Genomic DNA, 19,565 nt, shown 5'->3' with positions numbered 1-19,565 from the left:
CGTGACACTCTGTATGTATTCCGTAGGGATTCCATAGACACCCCAAGCCCTATGGACACCCTGTGTGGACCTCATGGACACGTCGTAGCCCTATGGACACCCTGCAAAGGATCCCATAACCCTATAGGCACCCCATAGAAACCCCATGGACACCCTATGGGCACCCCATGCGGATCCCGTGATGCTCTATGTATTCCACAGGGACCCCATGGACACCCCCAAGCCCTGTGGACACCCTGTGTGGACCTCATGGACATCCCACAGCCCTATGGACATGATGTAAAGGACCCCCTAACCCTATAGGCACCCCATAAGGGACCCCATGGACACCCTATGGGCACTCCATGAGGACCCTGTGACGCTCTGTATGTATTCCACAGGAACCCCATGGACACCCCCAAGCCCTATGGACACTCTGTAAAGGACCCTATAACCCCACGGGCATCCCATAGGGACCCCATGAGGACGCCACGACACTCTATAGGTATTCCATAGGGACCCCATAGACACCCCCAAGCCCTATGGACACCCTGTAAAGGACCCTATAACTCCATAGGCACCCCATAAGGACCCCATGACTCTCTATAGGCATTCTATAGGGACCCCATCGACACCCTTAAGCCCAATGGACACCCTGTAAAGGACCTTGTAACTCCATAGGCACCCCATAGGGACCCCATAGGCCCACACCCATCCCATAGGGACCCTCTAGGCACTCCACAGGGACCCCCTGGCCACTTCCCAGCCCCACGGCCACCCTATGGCTCCATAAGCACCCCCATAGGACAGTGGGGGGGGAGCACCCCCAGGACACAACCCCCACCACACCACACTTTATATAGATATATTTTTTTTTCCTTTTTTTTTAATATTTCATCAACTTTACAGGGTTACAATTGTCTTAAATATTCTGACGTTTAAATACAATCTGTATAATAATGTTATTATAAAATGTAAACTTTCAGTGGTTTTTCTTTTATTTTCTCTTTTTTTTAACCTTTTTTTTTATTATTTTTCCTTTCTTCTTTTTTTTTTTAATTTTTTTCTTTTCTTTTTTTTTTTTTTAGCAATTAAATCATCAAAAGTTTCAATACCTGAATGGCTGCAAAAACTGAAATCTTTCACCGGGGGCCCCGGGTGCGCCCGAGGCCGCCGCTCGCAGAGGTAGAATGTGGTTTTTATTCCTATTTTCTTGTCTTTTTTTTTTGTCTTTTTTTTTTTTTTTTGGTTTTTTTTTGGGTTTTTTTTCTCTGTTTTTCATTCTTCTGTCTATTTTTTACCTGAGTTAAGACGCGCTCGCTGGGTCGAGGCGGCTGCAGCTGGGTCCGTTCCTTTTGAGTTTTGCTTTTCTAAACCCCAGAGAAACTGATTTAGGCTTCTTTTTTTATTATTATTCTTCTCTTTTTAAACTGATATGTAAAAAAAAAAAAAAAACAAAAAACCCCAAAAAATTCCAGTGGGAGGTAATATAGTCTCCAAAAAAAAAAAAAAACCAACCCAAAAAACAAGGGGAAGGGGGGGGGGGGAAACACGTGAAAATCATGAAAAATAAAGAAACCAACCCAAAACGGTGACTGTACAAAGGAAAAAGTCACTGAAGAGAATCTAAAGCCCACCCTGGGCATAAGAACCTACCCCCGCCCCGGTTTTGGGATGTCTCCTTGTGGAGAGCTGGATCTGACAGCGGCAGGAGGTGGATGGAGCCCTCCCCTGCATCACCTCCCTCTGCCCCATAAGGGATGGGGTTCATGGAGCCACTAAAGGGGCACTTCCAGCTGTGGAAAGAGGCTAAAACCAAGCTGGAAAAGCCCCAAATCCCCTGAGATCGCCTCTTCCCCAAGGGAAAAGAAAAGAAAAGGGGGGGGTCCAAGAGCAATAGAACCCCCCCACACCAGGCACCTGGGGAAGGGGAGGGGGGGGGAAACAACCCACCCTGTGCTTGAGGTGGGAACCTGAGGACTTGAGATACCGAACTGGGGCAAGTAAGGGGGGGTTTCGGTATCGGGTCGTGATTGTGTCTCACGCAGATGTTTTGGGATGGAGGGGGGGCAAGGGAAGGTTAAAAGAGTGAGGAAATCGTCAACGTGGCAGGATGGGGAGAGAAAGATGCTTCAAGTCCATCCTTAGGGCTGGGGGATGCTCCGGAGATCCTGAAGGACCGGAGCATCCCACAGCCCCCTGGTCCTTGAGCATCCCCACCATGGGTACAAGCTCCTGCATCCCGTTGCTAACTGGCTATTTAAGCCAATCCCCCCCTCCAAACATCTCCTGGCTCCTGCTCTCACCACGCTGCTTGTTTTGGGGAGGAAAAGATGCCCAAATGGGCTTTCCACAGTAGTATAATGGGGGAAGGAATACAAATCAGGCTTTCCACTAAAGCTTTCCCAGTTTCCACTACAGATTTCCCAGTTTTCCAAGCTCCTGTTTCCCTGATGACCACTAATATATATCATTTTGCATGTTAAAGTTTGATTCTTCTTTCTGAGAATAAAATAGAAGCTATTTACAACGAAACAATCAAACAACAACCTCTTAAAATCCCGTATAGCGAGTCCTCAACAAGAAAAGGAATCGGGGATGGGGGAAAAGGATCTAAATAAGGATCTAAATGGATAAAGTATCTCCTGAAATTCCCGATTAATCTATGGTTTTTTGCCTTTAGAGAGTGCACCGGAGGGGGGGTTTCACTACAGCTCGCATCGGCAGGCGTCCGTGCGTCTGTCTGGAGGTAACACGAGGTCAAAACCAATAATTAATAATTAATAATAATAATAAATGTACAGTGCAAAGTGTGATGTGAGTGAGGTAAACGGTCCCGGCCCGGCGCGGCGCAGCGGGACGAGCCGGCGGCTCCGGCAAACCCCCCCCTCCCCTTGGGCTAAAGCTTTTCTGGCTTGTGAAGGGAAACCCAACAACACGAGGACACGGGCAGAGCCCGCTGAGACCCCAATGAGACCCCGCTGAGGCCCCGGTGCAGGGGTGTTTGTTAAGGCGAAGCGTTGTTGGAGGTAGAAGTGGGGGGCACGGCCAGGTTGGGCGGTGCTGCGGTGCCGCCGCCACCGCCGCTGCCCACCCCGCTGCCACCGCTGCCGCTGCTCCGGCTGCCACCGCCGCCATTGCCTTTGCTGTAGGCAGAGGAAGGGAGCGAGGAGGAGGAGGAGGAAGAGGAGGAGGAAGGGCCGGGCGTCTGGGCAAACAGCACACCTGGGGGAGAGAGCAGGGGGCTGAGCCACGGGGCCGTGCGCCCGTGCCAATGCTGCCGGGAATGCCAGCATTGGGCGATGCTGGGGACGGCAGAGGACGAGCCCCTCACCTGTGTAGACGATACCGTTGATCTCAACCGACATGCTGATGCTGTTGGTGCCGTTGCTGCTGAGGCCGGTGGCCGAGTCCTGGCGGTTCTCTGCCGGGGAAGAGCCGGGTTATGGACCCCACAAAGACCACGGGGCCGGGGGCTCTGCCGGGGCTGGCACTGACCTGGCGAGCGGGTGCCCTGGCTGTTGATGCGGATGCTCATGGGCAGCTGGGCCGTCATGGCCAGGAGGTTCTGCTGCAGCGCCCGCTGCATCAGCCGCTGCTGCTCGTCCGTCACCAGCGCCATCTTCTTCTCCGGGGGCTCCCCCGATTCCAGCTTCTCCCGCAGCTGCTCCAGCGCCGCGGCCTGAGCCGCTGCCGCCACCTGCACCGCGGCCGCTTGCGCTGCCACCACGGGGTGCCCGGCCAGCGAGACCGGGAGCCGGCTGGGCACGGAGATGGGGATGGGGGAGTCCTCCTCTGCAGGGGCAGAGCGGCGGTCAGCGGTGCGGGGCACAGCGATGGACGGATGCCACCACCCCGCGGTGTCCCCATGTGGCCGCAGCTGCCCAGCACCTCCTGCCCCTGACCGGAGTGAGGGTCCCTGAAACGATCCCCAGTGCCCGGAGGAGGGGGACGGGAGCGTGACCCCCCCTGCTCAGCCCACAGCCCCATAGCGGCCGTTACCTTTCTTGATCTTCTGGACGGGAGCGATGGATCCGCCGTTGGTGGCGGACGCCAACCCCAGCGCCGGCACCGGCAGCTTCGGGGAGGAGAGGAGCCCATGGGTGCCGCCGGGGGAGTAGGTGAAGAGGGAGCTGCCGAAGCCCTGCCGGCGGCCCTCCCGTCGGTTGCTGTCGATGGCCGCCTGCAGCTCGTTGGGGTTGCTCAGCCCTCGCTTCTCACATTCGTAGGGGTACAGGTACTTCATGTACCTGCCGGAGGAAAGGGATGCGGATGGAGATGGCGATGCGGTGGCTGGGGACACCCTGGAGGGGTGGTACCCGTCCCTCCCTGTCCCCGCATGCAGGGCAGCGCCATCCCCACCGCAGGACCCTCCTCTCCCTGCCCGCCGCGCCGAGCCCCCGCCGCTCACTGGGTGCGCAGGGTGAAGGCAGCGCTGGTGATGGAGGTGGGCAGGTTCAGCCCCTTGGTGATCTCTCGCCACAGCTTCTTGTTGATCACCTCCACCAGGCCGCCCTTCTCCGTCACCAGCGTGTACAGCATGTACAGGTCCAGCACCTGCTTGGCCATGATGGGGATCCGGTTGACGGGGGTCCCTGCGGAGCGGGGAAGGGAGGAGAGAGCGGGTCTGGGTTCTGCTTTCTCACCCCAGGGGGAAGCCATCGAGACCCCCAGCGAGGCAGCAGGGGGGGGCTGCTCATCCCCTCCCTCCCCCCATCTCCTTCCCCCCTTGGACCCCCCCTTGAGCATCAGCCTCGTGAGCAAAGGAAACAGAAACTCGCGTCTGCAGCCGCAGCTGAGCGCGGTTTCTCAGGCTGAGCCCGGCGGCACCCGGCAACGCGAGTTATTTATAACGGGGGTCCCACATGGGGCAGTGCGGGGGGTAACCCCTGTAGCAATGGGGAAGGGGCTGCAGCGCATCCCCCTCTCTGCCTGCCCCGCTCCGGTGTGTGATATCGGTGGGTCGCTGCCAGCGGGGCCCCCCCCCATGCACACACACACACCACACGTGCCTCCCCCAATGCCAGCCCCACAAAGGGCTGGAGGCAGCGATGTGTCAGCACTTCCAGAGCTGTTTTCCATGCAGGAATCAGACCCTTAGCTTCGCTTCCAGCCCTTTCCATGGCCGCCCCCCCCCCAGGCACAGCATCCCCTGCCCCAGCAGAGTGAAGAGGTAGCAAGGGGCTTCATCCTCAGTGATAACCGGGGGGGGGGACACAGACCAGGGGCAATGTGCCCAGGGTTGGCCAAGAGCCGGGCCGGGTGAGAGGGGCCCGGATCCAGCCCAACCGCTTTGACCCTGTTGTGCAAAGAGGTTAAAAATTAACCATGGGCCCAACCGGAGCTGGGACTGACCTCGGGGTTGGGATGAGGGGTGAGGAAATGAGCCCCCAGCCCCGGGGAGGATGTGGGGGGGAGCAGGGGGAGCCTCTAAGGGCAGAGGTCTGGGGGGGCTCACCTCGCTTCTGCATGAAGCTGAAGAGGTCGTCCAGGAATTCCTTCCTCCTGGGGTCACCATCCAGCTCATAGAGCTGCACAGGGAGAGGAGAACAACGCTCAGAAAGCCCTGTTCCGATGCTCCCCACCACCCCAGACCCCCCACCTCCCCAAAACAGCATCCCTGGGCTGTGATCCCGGAGCCTCACAGGATGCCGAGTGCTCTGGGGGTCTGTACGCGGGGCCATGGGGTCCCCAGGGGCCCTGCAGCTGAGGCTGGACCTGGCACCACTATCCCCTGCCCCATTGAGAGCCGGTGCAGCTGCGAACACCGCGCTCGGTCCCTGCTCCTCTCAGGAATGCCAATCCCAGGTATTTTTAGCATCCTGCTCGGCACAGACTGGAGCGATGCTTTGGCACGATCCCTCCTCCACACCTGCAGCGCCGGAGAGACCCAGTGCCAAGAGCTGGCATCGGGAACCGGCTTGTGTGCACCCGCGTAACCAGGAGGCTCGTGCCTGCAACAGTGGCCTCAAAACGGGTCCCTGGGGGTCCAGCCCTGACAAATGAGGAGGGCAAATGTGCCCCATCAGGGCTGGCAGCAGCTCCTCCTGCAAGAGCATCTCGCCGGGGTCACCGGAGCGAGCACCGGAGCGGGGCAAAGCCTCCGGCCCCTCGAGCACCTCGTGTCAGGGGTGGCCGCTCCCCGGGCTCGGCACATTCCTGCCTGATTTATGGCGGCGGGGATGTGCTGCGGAGCCCCCGGCTCGGCTCGTACCCGCAGGCGGTGGCCGGTGGATGAGCCTCCTTCCCCGCGTCGAGGAGGAGGTGTCAGAAGCAAGGGGCTGCCCAGGCGCCACGGGGATGGACGGCGCGGCTCCCGCTTTCCTCAATGACAGCTTTTGAACAACTGCCAGCGGCACGGGGCTGTAAATATCACCCCGTAACCCAGCAAGCGCGCACCGCGTTAAACCGGGTCACCGGTACACCCGCTCGTCCCGCGGGCACACGGTGGCACCGGGACCCACCGGCACCCCATTGAGAGCCCCCTCCTCCTGCTGTCCCTTCCGTCACACCCCCCCCCCCCCCCCCACCTCCGAGGATCCGGACCCTGCGGGGTTGAACTCAGCTGCCGGCGCCGATCAAAGGGATCAATGGGGCCGCGATAAGAGGGGCCGGGCGTGCAGGAAAGCCATAAACCCCCTGTTCCCCTGGAAACCTCGCCCGGCCCCAGCAATCCCCCCGGGAAAGGAAAGAGCCGGAGCCACCGGCACCACCGGCCGAGGGCCCTCAAAGCGCATCTCCCACCACAGCACCCCGGGCTCCACGGGCAGGGGGAGCCTCGAGGGGCCCCGGCACCGGGGATGGAGTGAGACAGACCGGGCCCTGCCGGGGGGGTTCATCTCGACCTGCTGAGGGATGTGGGGCTGGAGCCAATCCAGCCTTTCCTCGAGCAGCTCCGAAAGCCGCTCAAGTTAAATCCAAACCTGGAGAGGGAGAAGGGTCCCGGATCATGGTGGGTCATGGCACGACCATGGAGCTGTCCTGGCACAGTGCAGGGGGGTCACGAGGAGCCTATTAACCTACAGAGCTCTAAAACGGATTGGCCATTTATGAAAGCACCGGAGGGTTCCACCTTTAGCAAGGCAGCTCTTAGCTAAAGCTGCTACCAGGGTGCGTGTGGGGAGTTATTGACTGCCAGGAACCCCCCCTCCGGCCGTGAGCCCCCCTCCTGGCATCGCCCTGAAGGGAACGTTTAAGAGGATGAAGGAAAATGAGCCATCAGCTGAGGAAAGCGTGCGCCGGTCAGGACATGGGGATTAACGGCCGCCCTTTCACGTGCCCCCCACTGCCCGCGGCATTGGTGGTCCCAATCCAAGCTCCACTGGCCACAACCGTCGCCCCCATCACGATGAAGCACTGGGGGGTCACCAGGGGGGCCCCATTCCCAGCCGGCGCCCTTGAGGCCCTGCGGCACGCCCAGCGCCGCAGCCGGGCAAAGGACGTGTCGCAAGCTGCTGCTTGCGGTTACCGGTGAGATTTCGACAGCTCCACTGCGCTCCAGAGCAGGGAGAGGGGCTCAGCTGGGCCCCCAAGACCTTGGTCCGGCTCTGCCAGGGAGCTGGAGCAGAGGATGTGCCGTGACTGCGGCATCACCGAGCTGTCCCTGTCCCCCTGTTGCCACCAGTCATGGAATGGGGCAGGGGTGAGCAATTCCCAGCAGCACCGCGCAGGATTTCCTTGCATTCACGGCAGCCTGGCTTTGCCATCACTGGCAGCCGCACACCCCGGCACCACCGAAAGGCACCGCAGGGCAGCTTCGATACCGGGGCTCAAAATAAAGATTGAGGAACAGAAACGTGCTCTCGATTCGGCAGCGTGTGAAACCGAGCGCGGCACGGACCAGCTGCCCCTGGCACCACCGCACCGAAATCAGCAGGTGCCGGTGCCCTTCCTCCCATCGCTCACGTCCTCCTGCGTGGTGCAGAGTGTGGCTCGGTGCAAAGGTAGCGCCGGGCAGGGAGCCGGGAGAGGCCGCGTGGCCGCTGCTGAGTCAAGAGATTCCCGTTTCGTAACTGGGGAGGCTGCAGGGAGGTGGAAACAGCTTAAACTGCAACGCAACAAGATCCCCTCACCATGGCGAGGCCACACTGCGGATGGGCCCCATGGTGAGAGCGCGGTGCCGGGGATGCCGCAGCACAGCCAGGATAAGAGACCCCCACCTCTCCTGGGGCTGGGGATCCGGCCCCATGCACCCACTGCTCCCGGTGCTCGCTCAGCACAGGGCAAACACCCGGCACCACCAGCTCTGTGCCACGGTGCCCGACCCGCCTTGCCGGCGGCACAACCGCCATGGGTCCCCATGGCCGGCTGAGGACACGGTGCCAGATGGCTGTTGCCAGCAGATATATAATTAAGTGGAGGAGGAATGAGGAAAGGGGGGGTGCGGGCGGCGCTGGGCCCGCACCCCGGCAGGATGCCGGCCCGGCGTTTGGTGTGGATGACCGGATTAACGATTCAAACCAGATTACGGGAAAATCCCAACCCGTTGGCTTTCAAAGGGCTGCCGGGGAGGCGGCCCCTCGGCAATGCCAGGAATGCAGCACAGAGCCCTCGGCACGGGAGCGGTGCGTGCCGGGGGTCCGGGAGGGACCGAGATAACCTCCCCCCCCCCCCCAGCCCACTGCTCCCCATCACGGCAGGCAATGGGGGAATTAAAGCAGGGAGGGAAAGCACCCAGCAATGCCGGGATTTACACCGGAGCCAAGTGAGGGTCCCCATCACAGGGTTCCCTCCCCAACCAGAGCAGGGGTGTGCAGGGCTGTGGCTGCAGAGGAGCCTGAGTTAAAAACATCCCCCCCCCCCCCGCCCCAGCTCGGTTCTGGGTTTTCAGGCCTTGGGGATTAATTTCCAAGTCTCTTTTCCATCGCCAGGAAGTCCTGGCACTCTCGGCCTTCCTCCCTTCTCCTCGATACCGGTTTGGGACGTGCATTCTGTGACCCGGGGATGGGGGGGGGGGGTCAGACCCTCTGGCAGATCCCACTGCCTTCCAGGGGCTGGAAAATCCTGAATTTCTGTATTTAGGGGAAAACCCCAAAGGCAGCAGCAGGGCAGAGCCCACCCCGGTGCGGCGCCTGCGGCAGGTACCGGGGAAAGCCTCTGATTGATGCCAGAGCGGCGTGAGGACGGCGGAGGCGGAGGGGGGGGTTCTCCTCTTTCTCTTCCTTCCTTCCTCCAAGCATTCCATGGGGACCGTCCCTTTGTCCCGCTGACAGCGCAGGGGCGATGCCGGGCAGGGGTGGGGGGGAAGGCACCGCGCACGCTAACGAGTTATTTAACGCACATAAACACCAGGGGGGTGCTTCCCGTCCCGCTCCCCGCGGCACCGGCCCCGCACCGCGGTCGGGGGTTGCAGGGGGCAATTACGCAGGCAAAGAAAGTGCTTTGTAAGAACCGGAGCGCGGGGATGAGGCGTTTCGGGAGATGCTCGAGCTGCTTTCCCGTCAGACGGTGGCTGAGGCACGGCTGGGGTTCCCGAGGCCGTGGGGCCTCTTCGGCCCCCCCCCCCCCCCCAGCACAAGGAATGGGGTTTGCTGGGGCCGCTCCCTCCCAGCGAAGGGCAAAGGGAGAGTCCGGCGCAGATCCCGCTGCAGATAAAGCGCTCGGCTTAGGGACGGGTCAGCTCTCGCTGCTCGCACCCCCGAGCCCCCTCCAGAGCACAGCGGTCTCCTTTGCGGGGTGGGATGGGGCAGCGGGGATGTGCCCCCTCCCCTTAACCCCTCCCGTTTGGTTCTGCAGCCCCGCGGCCGGCCGGGAACACGCCCGTGCGGGATGGGGCCGAGTCCACTGACCGGCCCGGCGGGATTCCTGCTGCCGGAGCGCGGCCTCTTCCGCGGGGGCAGCCGGGGAGGGGGGGCCGAGCGCTGGGCCCTCGCCCCGTGCTTCCCGTCGGCACCATTGTTCCCGCTGGTTCCCAGCATTGTCCCCTTGGCCGGCCAGGACACGGCCCCACCGCAAGTGTCTGCTCCCCCCCGGTGCCCCCTCCGCAGGGACAAGCCCGGTCCCAATCCCCAGCCATTGCCCCAAAGCTCTGGGGGCCCTGAGACCAACCCCGCTCCCCCCAGCACCAGCAAACCCCCCCCCCCCAAAGTGATGCTGTGGCTGCATCCATGCTGCGGTCCTGCAGGAGCCACGCCACTCGACGTGGGGAAGGGGACAGGGATGAGCGCTCATGGCCAAGCAGTGCCCGGACCCAAACCAAGCCCCCCCAGTTAGATGGGGACCCACACAGCGCCCGTGCCCAGGCTGGGGGCAGCAGCCGCACGGGTGACCCAGGGGCACGCAGCCGGTGTCAGCGCCGGCACCGCGGGTGTCACCGCCACGGAGGGGGACACTGAATGGGCGAATTAGTCGCCGTTTAACCTCCCTGACCCACCATTGTCCCTGCGCCGGCAGCCGCCCTCCCCACCGCGCTGCGGGGCCCAGCAGCCGCCGCAATGCTCCGCATGGATCCGCCGGCCCGGGGCGGGGAGGGGGGGCTGACACCGGCTCCCAGGACGGCTGCGCTGCGGCTGCTGCTGCTGCTGCTTCCCCTTCCTGCGGAGGAGGAAGCGAATCCTGCTGCAGTTGCATTTCAGACCACGGTTTCTGAGGGTCCCGCTGGGCAGCAGCGTCCGAGCTGAGAGCTCCGGACCAAGCGGCGGTGGGACGGGGGTGCTGGCGGCTGTCCCCCCCCCCTCTCTAAGCCGGGCGATGGGATGCTGGCCCTCGTGCGTGCCGGTGCATGCCCTTGACACAAGCTCGCTATCGCCCCAGACCTTGTGCAAATATTAATTCAGTGCAGCCAGGCAGGGTTCACAAAGCTCGTCCCAGGCAGCAACACCCAGGACCCGGCTCACCCGCAGCCCCGTGGCACGGGCCGGGGAAGGCGGGGGGGGGGGAAGAAACACGGCCAAAAGCAAAGCTTTTCCTAACAGAGAAACAGAGCAAAGCCTTGGGGGAGCCGGTGAGCTCCCCGCTTGGGGCTGTCCCTGCCCTTGAGACCCCCGGGTGCGGGGCAGTGAGCGAGCACGGGGACACCGGCCCCGGCAGCAGAGCTGGGGCTGAAATTCCACCATATGTAAATGATCGGCTTAGAGCGGGATCGCTGGGAGCCGGAGCAGATGAGTCACTGTCACCAGGGCTTCCACCACCGCCCGGATTTGTCTAATTGCAAATCTGTTCCTGAAATGCGAGGTCCGTCCATCCAGGGCACAGCAACTCCACCGGCCGCAGCAGTGTCCCCGCTGCGACGCGGGGTATCAGGGGGTCCTGCATGCCCCAGTCCTGCCCACGGGAGCTGGAAGAGGTCCAGCAGCCCCTCCAGCAGATGGTTTTGACAGGGAGCCAGCAATGGGCCATCAGCCCGGCAGAGCTGCTCCGGCAGCACCGAAATCTGCCTGCGAGGCAGGCAGGGAAACTGAGGCAGGAGGCAAGGGGATTTAGGGCCAGTGTCTGCCCCGGTGCTCCCGGCTGCCAGCTCTAGCAGGGGGGACAAGGAAGTCACCACAGCAGGGACGGGGCTGCCCCGTCCATGGGATACACGTGGGTTGTCACCAGCTCCATTGAGAGGGGACCCTGGCACAGGCACATGAAGCGACCAACTCAAGGGGCTGGGACCAGGTTGGGAGCCAGGACCTGCACCCTGAGCCCCCCGATCCGGCTGCCCCAGGGACTCAGAGCCCAGCCAGCAGCCAAGCAGGCGGGTACCAACAGAGACGCACCATGGGGAGCATGGAGAGCTCCCCCCATCCTTAAAACACCACCCACCCCTCACCCCCCCCCCCCGGCCCCCGATTGCAGCACGTCCGGCTGGGCCCTGGGCCCCGGGCCCTGCTCCTGCGGTTTGGGCCAGAAATAGGGTGATGGAGCAATGCTGTGCCCTTGCCCAACCGCCCCGCGGCCGGGCGGGTGTTTGCTTTGCTGACAAAAGACCTGCCCTTGCTCTGCTCTTTTTTTTCCCCCCTCTTCTTTTAAATAAACCCTCAATTCCTGTTGGTTCAGCTGTGCCGGAGCCTCCTCTGCAGCCCTTGAATCAGCCAGAGCGGGGGGAGCTGAGGCTTGCAAGGGGGACACTAACAGACAATGCCAATGCAGGGTGCTGGTTCAGCCAGAACCAGACACAGCGAAGGCACTGGGCAGGCACCTCGCACAGGGGGGGACACATCCCTGTCCCCTACGTTGTGCATTATCCCTTGGGAGAAACGGCTTCACGCAGTGTCCAAGCACCGCAGCCGGCACCAGGCAGGGCTGGGGGAGGCTAAGCCGCTCTCACCAAGAAGTCCCTGACCCCCGACCAGGGATGCGGTGGGATTACGGCTCCGAGACTGCTCCCTGAGCACCCTGAGCCAATTACTGGGATGGATCCCAGCTGGGAGCACCCTGCAGTGAGCCGGGCACCGCGGTGGGCATGGCCCTTGTCCCAGGAGGGGTCCCCGCACCCCGACCCGCTCAGGTCCCCTCCTCGCCCCCGTTATCTGCATCCTCCCAGCGCAGGGGGGGCCCCCATGGTGCTGGCCTTTATCTGGCCACGCCGCAGCACCGGCCAGAGCTCAACTGCCTTTAGGGGTGGGGGGCCGGTGATGCACGGGTCTCCCTTTTCCTGAGCAGGGGCCCCCTCGCCCTCCCCTCATGCAATAAGGCGCTAATCAATATTTTAAAGACAGTAAATGGACCCTCGTGAAGGGGCCGCGCACCCCCCCCCCCATATGCCCCCAGCCAGCGCTGGGGGGGAGGTGGGGGGCAAAAGGAAATAAACCATGGGACAAGGCTTTTCCTGCAGGAAAATCCCAGCTTCATCTTCCCAGGAGTCGCTGTATTCCCGGTGTGTGGAATCCCGGAAGCAGGCAGGATGAGGGGGGTCCGGTTTTGGCTCTTGCCCCCCCACCCCCCCAAAGCTGCAGGTTTGCTTTTGGTTTATTTCTTTCTTCCTCCCCACCATTGCCCTTTGAAACACTGCAATGGGGCAATGCTCAGCGCAAGATAAGGGCTGAGGTTTTCACCCCCCATGTACCACCGTGCCCCCATCTGGGACAGCTTAAGAAACCTCTTGCACCCCCCCCCAAAAAGCACCAGTACCCTGCACCCTGCACCTCAAAGCCTCCGGTGCTTCCTCTGAATGCGAGGGTGTTAAACCCCAGCCTGTGACAGCCCGAACACAGCACCCCAAAGGGGACACCCAAACCGGAGACAGTGCCCGGTGCAGGGGGCACACCAGGAGGCAGATCCCCCCTCCCCATCCTGCAGCACACGGTGCTGGTGCCCGAGGGAGCGCAGGCAGCACAGGAAGCTCCCCAAGGGGCACAGGCAGGAAACTGGTGTTAGTGGGGCACAGTAATAGCAGTAACGAAACAGAAAGGTCAGGAGGGGGGTTCCATGCAGAGCCCCGGGGCAGGCGCATGGACTCAGAGCAGGTTTGTCCCTGGCAGAGCTCGCTGTGAGCAGCACCAGGGCTCGTGCCCTCTGGAGCAGCAGTGTGACCAGTGCCCCAGGCTCACCCCCAGCCCCTGCGACCACCATGACCAAGCCGGCATCACCCAGCCCCTGTGGGGACCTGTTGTGCCTTTAGGGGTGACAATCCAACCCCACACAAGAGCATCAGGGTGGGGATGTGCTGATGCCATCCCGGTCGCCTCCTTGCTACGACAGGCACGAGGTCAAACCGAAAGTGAGCCTGGAGGAGGAGGAGGAGGCCGTGGGGGCCATCACCCATGGGGAGCCTCCTCCTCCTGCCCCCAAAACGTCCCTTTCCCCATCAAGGAGCCACCGAGCCCCCCGCGGCACCGGGGGCTCCTTTGTTCTGCTGCCCGCGGCCAGGTCAGCGCCGAGCTGACCTCTGCCTCGCGGTAGCTGTCCCCGGGGACGGGGAGGTGCCACGCGCCGGCTCCCTCACCTCCATAACCTCCACAACTCTTCCTCACGCCCTCCCCTTCCTCGAGCTGGGCCCTTTTCCCCCTCCTCTTCCCCTCCTGCCCCAGCTCAACCCAGTTTGCAGGAATCTGTCCCATATGGATCAATGAAACCCCCATCGTGGAGGATGGGGACAGCCCCTGGGGAGAGGTTTTGGTGCAGATGGGGACTCGCACGGTGGCACCGCCCGGTGAGGACCGTGTCCTCCAGCACAGAGAGCACCAGACCGGGTCATTCACCAGCACATCCAGAGCTGAACCCGAACCGCGGCTGCAGGGAGAGCACCACCGGACCCAACCCGGCCGCTTCCTCACCTCCCCACCGTGGCGGGACGGCAGAGCACCGGCACGGCTGCGCTCCCGGCACCGCATCCCCACCGGGATGCCTACGGCCACGGTGCGCCGGGGAACGCATCCCCCACACCGGCCCTCACTGTTTACATTCCTGCTGCTCCTCGGCGGGCCCGGCAGTGCCGGGGCCGGAGCACGGCACGCGCTGGAGGGTGGCCAAGGAGGAGCTCCCGGCTCAGCGCCGCGCTGAGCTGAGCCCAGCAACCCCTGGCCCGGCTCCAGTGGCCGCGATCCAAGCGCCGGGGAAAGCCTCTCCCGGCCGGAGCTTCTCCCCCTCTGCTCTGCCCACAGTGGCCACTTCCTGCCCCCCTTGGCTTAACCACGGTGCCGGGCTCTTCCTGCTGACCCCGGGAAGCTTTCCACTGGGATGAGCCCTGCAGGGACCCAGGCCGGTGTCCCCAAGTGCTGTGGCTGTGCCATAGCACATCTATGGGCTTTGGCACCAACGTGGTGGTGCAAATCCACACCACCCACCCACCCTGGATCTTTCTGTTGGATCCCAAAGGCTGCGAGCGACTGCCAGGCACCGACACGGTGACAAACAGGAAGATCACGGCTGAGGTACCACAAAAGCCTGTAGCAGATAGGAGCTCACGGGCCCGGCCCTTTGCTCCCCGACAGCAGGAAGCACCGAAGAGAGAAACCACAAGACAGGAGCAGTGTGGGCACTGCCGGGACCGGAGCGTGGCCGCACGCTCCACGCTGCCTTGTGCTTCCTCCCCGCATCCAGATGTGCCGGCAGATCCCGGCAGCCCCTTCCCCCTTTTGGGAAGGATGCGAAGGGGAAGGGGCAGGGGCCATCGCATCCCTCCCAAAAGGCCACCACCAAGCCCCGGCCGCTCCATCTGGGTCCCATCTGCTCCTGTTGGCTCCTGTCCCTTCCCCCAGCCCTAAACTCAGATGTATTTAAACACACACATCAAAGGTGCCGGGCAGCCCCCGGGGAGCCCCAGCTCGCACAACGTTTCCTTCTATTAGCTGGAAGCGGGGCACGGTGAGCTCCAGAGCCTGCAGCATCCACGGGGCCGGAGCCATCCCGCTGGGCATCACCTCTGTGGTGATGGTGATGGGGAGTAAGCCAGGTCCCCACCGAAAGTGGGAGTTTGGGATGGATTTTCACCTCATTAGCAGCAAGAATCCCTGCGGCAAACCCCATCACACCGCCCGCCTGCGCCGGCGCCAACCGGGACACCGGATCCCACCAGAGCCACTGACCAGGGAGGGGGTGAGGCTGAGCCCAAGCACCAAGATCCCAGAAGATCCCAGCACGTTCTTAGCAGCTCGACCGGAGAACACGGCGGCACCAACAGGGATGCACGGCAGAGCCGAAGGAGGGGAGGGAGGGATGGGCACGGGGGGGATGCGCACGCGTCTCGGCAGGCACCTACTTGCTTGAACTGCTCCTCGTAGGTCCAGTCGCCGTGGTCGGGGGCCGGTGGGGGGGGCTGCGCATGGCCCAGCCCTGGGGGCAGCCGCTCCTGCCCGCCCGGCACCCGCTGTGGCTCGCCCCGGTAATGCTGCGGCGCCGGCGGCTTGCGGAGCAGCAGGGAGCCCGCGCCGGCCCGCACCGCCTCTGCCGAGCCGAGCCCTTCCTCTCCCATATCTTCCTCCTCCTCGTAGTCTTCCTCTTCCTCCTCCTCCTCTTCTTCCTCTTCCTCCTCACCCAGGTCCTCTTCAAAGTCATCTTCATCCCACTTGCCCTTCCTAGAGCACGGGGAGAGGAAGGATTCAGCGGCTGGGTCCCACACGGGGCAGGGGCTGGGTCCCCCCTCTCCCACTTGCCCTCCCCATGGGTACCCCACAGCCGTGGGGCTGGGACCACCCACCCGGCCCACAGTGACCTGGTGCAGCCCCAGCGGCGGCTCTGCCATATGGCTCCCGCACATTCCCTGCTCCAGAGAGGCTGCGAGGAGGCAGCCACGAGGGCCCTGCATTATTTAGAGCCAGCGCAGCGTCCTCTGTCACGGCCCCACGCAGCTCTCGGGCAGAGATGGAACATCGCCCCGTGCCAGCCCAGCGGACTCATGGCGGCGGAGCTGAGCTGCTGCTCCTGGCATCCAAGACATCCCGACAGCACTAATCCACAGCACAGGCTTCCCCGGCAGCCTCCGCCACCGCTCCCAGCCCCAGCGGGAAGCCGGTGTCCCCAACTGCACCAAAACCCACCAGAGCCGGATCACATCCCTGCCCCTGCCCCAGTGCTGGCGGACACTCACAGATCCTCCTCCTCCTCAGAGCCCATCTCCTGCTGGTACCCGCCATCCTCCTCCTCCTCCTCCTCGCCGTGTTCCTCCTCCTCCTCCTCCTCCTCCTCCGAGGCCTGGCTCTCATCCGACGGCCCGGGGCTGGACGAGTGGCTCAGGCCGGCGGCTGCCGCCCGCATGGCAGCGAGAGCGGCCATCTGCGCCCGCTGCATGTGCGCGCTCTCGGGCTCCGCTCCTTCCTCCGAGGGCGCTGGGGCCGCATCCTGACCGCGGGCACGGGCCGGGGTGCTGGCTGGGGGCTGCCCCGGGCCCGGTGGGGGCTGTGCCGGGGGGGACGTGGAGCGATGCTGCTGCTGCTGCTCCTGCTGCCGCGCTTCCAGCGCCTGCTGCAGCCGCGCGCGCTGCTGCCGCTGCAGGTTCTCCATCACCGCCTGCAGCTTCATGGCTCTGCCGGCGGGCGGTGGGTCCCCGGGGGCACGGGGGGCCACGCACCCGGGGGGCAGCAGCCGGGGGCCGCGGGGGGCAGCGCCCGGCACGCTGCTGTGCTCCAAGGCTGGGCCGCGCCGCGGGGGGCAGCCCTGCAATGGGGCTGCCCAGGGGGGCGAGGGCGGCCGAGGGGCTGCAGCGCTGGTGGGTGTCCGGGCAGGAATGGCCACCAGCGGCAGGGAGGGCAGCAGGATGTGCCCCCGGCCCCCCCCTCAGCCTTGCCCCGATGCCTCCTTCACTCGAGGGCTCCCGGGGGTCAGGGTGCTGCCGGTGAATGCGTCCAAAGCCTCCTTGGGCTCAACAGGCAGCAGCTGTGGCCCGGAACATCGCTGCCTCCGTCACCAACTGGGCACCTTCTGGGCTCAAGCCGGTGTCCCCCCCGCTCGGAGCCTGGTGTCCCTCAGTCCTCCTCTGGCTCAGCTTCTGGCACACGTCGGCGCAAACCTGCTGGGAGAAGCGGAGCCGAGGGTCAACGGAGCTGGTGGCAGGAGCCGGCGAGCAGGAAGGAGTTAAAGACAGCGCAGGAGCCTCATTAATCTCGAGCTAATGAGATAGGGCCGGGGCCCTGCTGCTGGAGGGGGAAGGGGCCTGCCGGACCCGATAGCCCAGCCCGGCCCTGCAGGCAGCGGATACGGGGAGACGGGGGCACCAGCGCACGCAGATAACAGACCCGCTGGGAGGGGAGAGCCGCACCGTGGGTCCCCCATGGGGGACAGGGCACCTCCCCACGTGGGGACACCAGAAGAGTCCCAAAGTGTGGGGGAACCCACGGGGGATGTGGGATCCCCAGGGTGATGCAGGGCTGTGGGTGCCTCCACTCTGCTTCACCCCGACGGCACGCACCGGAGGAACCAGCACATCACACCCTGAGCCCCACCACCGAGCCCCAGCACAACCAGAGCCCGCTCGGACAAGGCAACTCCATCGTGCCAAAGGCAAGGAGGGAGCTCACGGCCGCGGCGGTGCCACGTACGGCAGGGGAACGCGGCAGCAAGCGGGAGCCGGCAGCGACTTCTGGAAAGGGGAACCCATTTCCAGCGCGGCCGCTTCCCCCGGCCTCTCTGCAGCCGCCGCCGCATCCGCTCGCAGCCCCGCCGCTGCCACCGAGGGGAGCCCGCGCTGCCTCAGTTTCCCCTCCTCTACCGCAGCCATCCCCATGGTGCGGGAGGCAGCGGGGCAGCGGACAGGGACCCTCCCCGCTCCGCTCCGCACCGCAGCAGCGTCCGGCCGTGTCCTGCGCCACGGCTCAGCTCCGTCCCCCGCACCGGGCGAGTGCCACGAGCAGAACCAGAGCGAGACTCGTCCCAGGCACGTGCTCCTCTGGCGAGTCACCAAATCACTCAGTGCCAGCACCGGTGCTGCCGGGAGCCGGGTGCGGAGCTGCTGCCTCCAGCCGCGGCCTTGCCCCCGCTGCCACATCCCCGCAGGGGACCGGAGCCCGAACGTGGCTGCCGCGGCCACTCCAAGCCCAGGGGACCGTGGCACCCCCGGCCCGCGGTGACCTTGAGCCGTGCCCCTTTGTCCCCTCCCGGCCGCTCGTCGGTGCCTCCCGGCTGCGGGGGGGATTTGGGGCGTCCCCGCGGGGGCAGGTGCTCGGCAGCGACAGCGGCTGCACCGGGCTAAAAATACACCGCGGCGGCGGCGGCGGCACGGGCGGGGTGTGACCGACGGGGCCTTTGTGCCACCGGCACCGGGCCCGGCCGCGGACGGACACCCCCGGCTCGCCGGGCGGGGGGGGACTCACGGCACAGCGGGGCCTGAAGCGAGGACGGGCCCGGGGGTCGCCGGTCCCTGGGGACAGACGGAGCTAAGGGGGCCCGGGGGAAGGTCCCCGGGGCGGGCGGGGGGCTCGTCCCTAGGGCTGAGCGCGGCCCCGGGGCACGTGGCACCGGCGGCCCGCAGCTGAACCCGGGCACCGGCGGCCCCGGCAGCAGCGGGGGGGAAGCGGCCCCCCCCCGGCCGGGATGAAGCAGCGGCTCCCACCCGGCCCCGGCCCCGGCCCCCTCCTCCGGCCGGTGCCTCGGGACGCCGCGGGCCCGGGACTGCCCCGGGCGCAGGCACAGGGCGGCGGCGGCGGCTCCGTCCCGTCTCCCCGGGCGGGGCGGGGCGGGGCGCGGGGGGCTCTAACCGGCCGGGACAGTAACGCCCGCAGGGGACGGAGGAGCCGCGCCGGGAGCGGCCGCGGGGGAGGGAGCCGGAGCCCCGGTCCCGCGCGGGGGAAGCGGCCGGTAACCGGCCATAAACGGGGGAAGGGGCGCCCCGGTCCCGCCCCGCACCCGGCCGCGGGGGTCCCAGCCCACCCAAGGGACGCGGCCAGTGCCCGGTCCCACCCAGCCCCCGAGCGCCGGTACCGGCCGCGGCGGAGGCCCCGGTGCCGGGTGGAGGGGGGATCCCCGCTTACCCGGTGGAGGCCGAGCGCCGCGAAGCCGCATAGCAGCGGCGGCCGCCCGGGGCTCGGGCTGCGGCGGGGCCGGGGCGCGATCGCTGCCCGCTCGGCGGCTGCTCTCCCCGCGGGCAGGGGGCGGGGCCTGGCGCCGCCCCGCCCCGCTCTTCCATTGGCCTACCCCGCCTGCCGCGCCCCGCCCCGCTTCCCCATTGGTCCGCTGATGCGGCCGCATGCAAATACCGCCCGAGGAGCGCGGCCGCAGCGCCGCCTAGCGGC

General features: G+C 64.7%; 1 protein-coding gene across 1 annotated transcript; it reads right to left on the bottom strand.

The window, feature by feature from the left end:
* Nucleotides 1-1,417: 1,417 nt before the first annotated feature.
* Nucleotides 1,418-19,432, bottom strand: ARID3A (AT-rich interaction domain 3A). The gene is made up of 9 exons (XM_065658863.1): nt 19,305-19,432; nt 16,430-17,347; nt 15,602-15,917; nt 5,438-5,510; nt 4,391-4,574; nt 3,982-4,229; nt 3,478-3,774; nt 3,314-3,403; nt 1,418-3,204 (listed from the first exon to the last, which is right to left on the bottom strand). The coding sequence occupies exons 2-9, from the start codon at nt 16,858-16,860 to the stop codon at nt 2,987-2,989; spliced, it is 1,857 nt and encodes a 618-aa protein (XP_065514935.1). The 5' UTR covers nt 16,861-17,347; nt 19,305-19,432; the 3' UTR covers nt 1,418-2,986.
* Between the last annotated feature and the right edge of the window lie 133 nt (nt 19,433-19,565).

The sequence above is a fragment of the Lathamus discolor genome, chromosome 21, assembly GCF_037157495.1.
Source record: "Lathamus discolor isolate bLatDis1 chromosome 21, bLatDis1.hap1, whole genome shotgun sequence".
NCBI classification, from domain to species: Eukaryota; Metazoa; Chordata; class Aves; order Psittaciformes; family Psittacidae; genus Lathamus; species Lathamus discolor.
The sequence above is the reverse complement of the archived record's forward strand: the minus strand, read 5'-3'. Positions and strand labels throughout refer to the sequence as shown.